This window comes from Aptenodytes patagonicus, chromosome 14, assembly GCF_965638725.1.
Source record: "Aptenodytes patagonicus chromosome 14, bAptPat1.pri.cur, whole genome shotgun sequence".
Classification (NCBI taxonomy): domain Eukaryota; kingdom Metazoa; phylum Chordata; class Aves; order Sphenisciformes; family Spheniscidae; genus Aptenodytes; species Aptenodytes patagonicus.
The window spans coordinates 1,822,070-1,827,731 of NC_134962.1; the positions used below are offsets into that span (position 1 = coordinate 1,822,070).

The following is a 5,662-nucleotide window of genomic DNA, read 5'->3' on the forward strand; positions in this document are numbered from 1 at the left end:
AATTCCGCCCTATAATAATAAAATCAGAACTTTTTGGGGACACCCGGCAACTTTCGGGGAGCCCCCCGACTTTGGCGGGGAGGGGGGGGGGGGGCGCGACTTTACGGGGGCCGCCCGCCGGTCTCCGAGTCCCAAAACTAACGGGGGGGGGACCCGAAACGCCGGTTTAAGGGACGGTGGATGGAGGGGGGGGGTCGGTTTTTGGGGGGCCCCGCGGGCAGCGCGCGGGGCGGCGGGAGGGCGGGGCGCGCGAAGATGGCCGCTGCCGGCGGGGGCGTGTCGCGGCGGGGGCGTGTCGCGGCGGGGGCGTGTCGCGGCGCGTAAAGTGGCAGCGCGGCGGAGCCAATAGGAAGCGGCGAAAGCGGCGGCCGCGTTCCAACCCGGGCGCGTTGGCCAATGGCGGGGGGCGTGGGGGGCGTGGCCTGGCCGGCGCCGACACCGGGCCGCGCGCGGCGGAGCGCGCTCCCCCGCCGGGCCCGGCCGCGGCCGCCGCCGCCGCCGCCGCTTCCCGCATGGAGCCCCCGCGCCCGCCCACGGTGCTGCTGGCCGCCGCCCGCCGCCGCCGCCGCGATCCTCCGCCGCCTCCTCCTCCCGAACCCGGCGGCGGCGGCGGCGGCGGCGGCGGCGGTGGCGGCGCCGCCCCGAAGGTACCGGGGGCGGTGGCGGCGGCGACCGGGGGGGAGCCGGGGGAGGGAGGGAGGGAGGGAGGGAGGGGGGGGGGGCGGTGACAGCTGACAGCGGCCCGCCCGAAACTTTCCCCGCCACTAAAATGGCGCCGCTCGGGGACAAACTTCGGGGGGGGGGGGGGCGGCGGCGGGGCGCGGGGGGGGGGGTGTCCCCCCCCCCCCCGCGCCCCGCCGCCGCCCCCCCCCCCCCCCCCCCGCCCCGGTCCCGGTAAATCCCAAGGGAGGGGGATCCGTCCCGGCGTTGCTGGTGGGTGAGAGCTGGGGAGATCCCGGCTGGATCCCCGGTGCGAACCAGGGGTTCGGCCAAGCTGGGAGGGGGGGGGGGGGAGGGAGGGATCCCGCTGGATCCCGGGGTGGGGATCCACTCAGCGGGCTCTCCTTCCGTGGTCCCGGCTCGGCAGAGGCCTGGGGGATCTGCTCCGTGCTGGCGCCGGCGGACACTCCTCCCTTGGAGCAGCCCGCTCGGCTCCCTGAAGCGCTCGGGTGATCCCTGTTGGATCCCAGCCCTGGGGAATCTGCTCAGGGTCTGCCTGGGGAGGGATCCGCTCAGCCGGCCCGCGGGCGCTGCTGTCTCGGGGCAGCCCGCTCTGCTCCTGCCCCGCAGAGCTGGGGCGGGGGGGGGGGGGAATCCCTGCCGGATCCCGGCTCTGCCCCAGAGGATCTGCTCGGGATCTGCTGGAAAGGGATCTGCTGACTGCCAACACGTGGGCAGGCAGCACTGCTGTCCCGGAGCAGCCCAGTCTGGTTCTGCAGAGCTTAGGGGGATCCCTGCAGGATCCCAGCCCGGCTCGGGGGGGATCTGCTTGTGATCTGGCTGGAGAGGGATCTGCTCAGTGCTGCCACGCAGCCAGAGGACGGTGATCTCCTGGAGCAGACTCCCCACTCTGCGGAGCTCCAGGGGGATCCATGCTGGATCCCAGCCCTTTGGGATCTTCCAGGAATCTGCCTGGGGAGGGATCCACTTGGTGCTGACAGTCAGCCAATGGACGCAGCTGTCTTGAAGCAGCCCTGAGGAGCACACCGAGTCGGCTCCTTCCTTTGCAGGGCTCAGGGGAGATCCCTGCTGGATCTGAGCCCTGGGTGATCTGCCCAGGCACAGCTTGTAGAGGGATCCACCTGGTCGACAAACTTGACCAGCGAGTGCTGCTGACCTGGGTCAGCCCCACGGGAAGGGCTGCTCCCCACTTCTCGGGGGATCCCCACGGGGCCCCAGCCCAGTCCCAAGGAGATCATCTGGGATCCGCCTGGAGTGGGATCCACTTGGTGCCAGTGCTCAGTCAGTGGGTGCTGCTGTCTCCAGTTGGCACGGCAGGGCCAAGCCTGCTCCCTGCTCTGCAGAGCTCTGTGGGGATCCCTGCTGGATCCCGGGTGATCTGCTCAGAGCGGGATCCGCTCGGTGCTGTCATGTGGCACGTGGGTGCCGCCTTGGGGCCACCCTGCAGGAGGGTGTCAGGACTTCTTCTGGCTCTGCGGAGATCCCTTCTGGATCCCCACTGTGGCCCTGGGGATCTGCCTGGGGAGGGATCCGCTGGCAGCTGACGCTCAGCCGGCGGGTGACGGCACTGGGAGCAGCCTCGCGGAGGATGCTCTCTGTGCCTCTGCAGAGCGCCAGGGAAATCCCGGCTGGATCCCAGCTGCGACCTGGTGGGATCCACCTGGGATCTACCCCAGAGGGACCCGCCGAGTGGCCGGCAGGGTCCCGCCGCAGCCCTGCCTGCAGGCGCTGATCCAGCTCCCCTGCGCCGCCTCCCCTCCCCAGGGAGGTCGAGGGGATCCCCGCGGGACCCGGTGCTCGGGGGATCCCCCGCTGACGACCGCCGTCTCTCCCGCAGGCTCCTCTCCCCTGCGGCGGCCGGGGGCTGCCGGCGGGAGCCGAGGGCTGGCTGCCACGCCTGGGGGAGACGCTGCCGCGCCGGGAGCCGGCCAGCCGGGAAGCGATGCTGCGGGTGCTGGACGCCGGGCTGGAGCGATGCCTGGCGCTGCATTCGGCGTACATCCCCGTGCCCCGGCACAGGTAGGACCACGACGGCGGCGGAAAGGGCAACGGTGACGGCGACCAGCCTGCCGAAACCTCCTGCCAGCACCGGCTTCACCGCGGGAAGCCGGGATTTTTTTCCGCCGGCTGCAAGAGGAGGACTTTGGCCACTCGTCCGCAGCGTCGGGGTCTCCGACTGTGACGGGCCGTCCCGTGTACGGCAGCACCGAGGGCTCTGCCCGGCCGTGGCCCCGGCGGGTGATGAAGCAAGGCCCCGTACACGAGCCCTCGAGCAGTCGTGGTGCTCGAGCAAAGCCTCGCCGGCACTGAGCACCGCGACCGCTCGAGGGCTCGGAGAGCATCGCCGCTCTCCAGCGCCGTATTTATCCGTCCCCGCGGCATGAGAGGTTTGCAAAATGGCTTCTGTTGCTCCTGACCTCTCGCTTTTTTTTGTTTAATTTTTTTTTTAGGAGTTTGGTTTGGTTTTGTTGGGTTTTTTTGGGTTTTTTTTTTTCCACTTCAGGAAGTTGTTTGGCCCCAGCTGAGCAAACCCCGTGTTTCTCGGCACTCACGGCAGGATGCAGGTGCCGGTACCCTCCGGCGCGGCGCTGCCCGCGGACGCGTAGGGTTCCCCCCCCCCCCCGGAGTGGTAAACAGCGGCGTTTTGGCTGGCTGCCTGTACTGCTGCCTGCTCCGCTGCCTGCACTGCTGCCCAGCGGGGTTTCAAGTCCGGCTGCTGGGATGACGCCTGGGGTCAGCCCGGCATCGCAGGGTGCTGCAAGGGGACGGGGCACCCATGGGTGCCTTTGCACGTGGTGATGCCCCCAGCACGGTGTGGCCACCGTGACCCTGCGCCACCCATGTCTCCCAACCACAAGCCACCCCTGGGGTGGGTGCAGACCTGATCACCAGGGGTAGGGGGTCCCGGCACCTCGGTGGGTGATGGAGAGGGATGAAGGGTCCCAGGGGGGCCTCGTCCTTCCTCACTGCAGCCGCCCCCCCCCCCCCCCCCCCCCCCCCCCCTTTGCTCTCGCTGGCAGGAAGCTCTCGGGCAAGGCGGGCATCGACGAGGTGATGGCGGCCACGGTGCTCACCAGCCTCTCCACCAGCCCGCTGGTGCTCGGTCACCCGCCGGCCACCCCCGCCCCAGGTAAGAGCGTGCCCCTGTCCCTCCCCCCATCCCTGGACACGTGTCCCATGGCAGGCCCTGACCTTCCTCCTCCTCCTCCTCCTCGCCAGAGCCTGGCGGCGAGGTCTGGAAGGAGGCGCCCGCCATGTCCTCCAGCTGCAGCAGCAGCAGCAACACCAGCGGGGACTGGAGCTGGGACCCCCCCAGCGACCGCTCCACCCCCTCCACCCCGTCGCCCCCGCTCTCCAGCCACGTCCCCAGCACCTTCCTGCCTGCCCCGCTGCCGGACGAGGGCCCCGACGAGCCCGACGGCACCCACTTCGTCTTCGGAGAGCCCATTCCGCGGAAGAGGAAGGTGGGATGAAGTTGGGGATGAGGTTGGGCATGGGGATAGTGAGGAGGAGGATGAGGTTAGGGATGGGGATGACGGTGGGGACGAGGTTGGGGACGACAATGAGGATGATGTTGGGGATGGGGCTAACGCTGGGGACGACAGCGGGGTTGGAGATGAGGTTGGGGATGGGGATGATGTTGGGGACGGGGATGGGGCTGCCGGCCTGACGCCTCTCTCCTGCAGAACTCCACCAAGGTGATGTTCAAGTGCTTGTGGAAGAGCTGCGGCAAAGTCCTCAGCAGCTCCTCAGGGATGCAGAAGCACATCCGAACCGTGCACCTTGGGTAAGCGCGTGGGGTCCTCCCTGGACACCCCCAGACCCTCCCGGTGCCCCCTGCGGGGTCCTGCCGTGGGGGGAAGAGAGCCGCCCCAGCCAGACCCCGCTCTCCCCGCAGCCGGAAAGCTGACCTCGAGCAGAGTGACGGCGAGGAGGACTTCTACTACACGGAGCTGGACGTGGACGTGGACTCGCTGACGGACGGGCTCTCCAGCCTGACACCCGTCTCGCCCACCTCCTCGGTGCCACCCGCCTTCCCCGGCCCCGAGGCGCAGGGTCCGGCGCCGCCGGCGCTGCCGATCCCCGACCTGGCGCTGGCCTCCCCTCGCAGCCCCCCGGCCCCCCCTGGCCTCTGCCACGTCCACACCGACCACGCGTACCAGGTGAGGGGGGGGGACGGGGATGGAGGGGCTGCCGCCGCCGCGCTCACCGCATCACCATCACCCTCCGGCCCCCCCCCCCCCCCCCCCAGCCGCTCGGTGCCGGCATTACAGCCGAGCTCTGACATGGGGCCGTGTCCTCTCTCGGCAGGGCTGCCCGGCCCCCCCGCGCCCGTCGGTGCCCCCAGCTGCGCCCGCCCCGCCGCCGCCCAAGCCACCCGCCGTCCCCAGGTGAGCCATCACCGTCCGCGCCCCTGCCCCCTCCCCTCGTGTCTGTGTTCCCCCCCACCCCCCCGCCCCCCGTGACGTGTCCCCCCTCTGCCCTCAGGAGGCCGCGGGGGGAGGCCAAGAAGTGCCGCAAGGTGTACGGCATGGAGAACCGGGAGATGTGGTGCACGGCGTGCCGCTGGAAGAAGGCCTGCCAGCGCTTCCTCGACTGACGCTGGTGCCGCCGGTGCTGCCGCGGCGGCGCTCCCTCCTTCTTGCACATTTTGCACTTGAGGTGCCTTCGCGCCCCGCCTGCCGCCCCGGGGCCCCCCCGGACTCAGGGAACGGCCCCCCGAAAGCTTTATGCACACAGCACCCCCCGCCACGGAGCTCATGTCCCCCCCCCCCTATTTTTCCTTTGAAAATAAGCTAAATCTGCCCCCCCCCCACCCCCCCACCCCCCCCCCCCCCCGGCCTTGCCAGCACCGCGGCGGGGGCTGGCGGGGGGCAGCCGGCTGCTCCGGGTCCCCCTCCCCATGCCGGGTTGGGGACCCCCCCCCCAGGGCCAGGGGCTGCCTATTGCTCAAATAAGCTGTGCCTGCGGCCGGCGGGGG

The 5,662-nt window shown here is 70.8% G+C and overlaps 1 protein-coding gene across 2 annotated transcripts; it reads left to right on the forward strand.

Moving 5' to 3' along the window:
- Positions 1-2,539: 2,539 nt before the first annotated feature.
- Positions 2,540-5,430, forward strand: SLC2A4RG (SLC2A4 regulator). 2 transcript variants are annotated; one of them, XM_076351872.1, is made up of 7 exons: positions 2,540-2,700; positions 3,702-3,811; positions 3,901-4,145; positions 4,368-4,468; positions 4,580-4,844; positions 4,993-5,072; positions 5,170-5,430. In XM_076351872.1, exons 1-7 carry the CDS (start codon positions 2,624-2,626, stop codon positions 5,279-5,281), a joined length of 990 nt encoding a protein of 329 aa, XP_076207987.1. In that variant the 5' UTR covers positions 2,540-2,623; the 3' UTR covers positions 5,282-5,430. The 2 variants fall into 2 exon arrangements, with proteins under 2 accessions (XP_076207987.1, XP_076207986.1); XM_076351871.1 differs by lacking the exon at positions 2,540-2,700 and adding an exon at positions 2,709-3,068.
- The last annotated feature ends 232 nt before the right edge of the window (positions 5,431-5,662 follow it).

Bases quoted from the DNA above. Each gene is read 5' to 3' on its own strand.
- SLC2A4RG (XM_076351872.1), top strand. From the start codon at position 2,624: ATGCTGCGGGTGCTGGACGCCGGGCTGGAGCGATGCCTGGCGCTGCAT. The intron at 2,701-3,701 runs GTAGGACCACGA...TCTCGCTGGCAG, and splicing joins ATCCCCGTGCCCCGGCACAG to GAAGCTCTCGGGCAAGGCGG. The intron at 4,469-4,579 runs GTAAGCGCGTGG...CTCTCCCCGCAG, and splicing joins ATCCGAACCGTGCACCTTGG to CCGGAAAGCTGACCTCGAGC.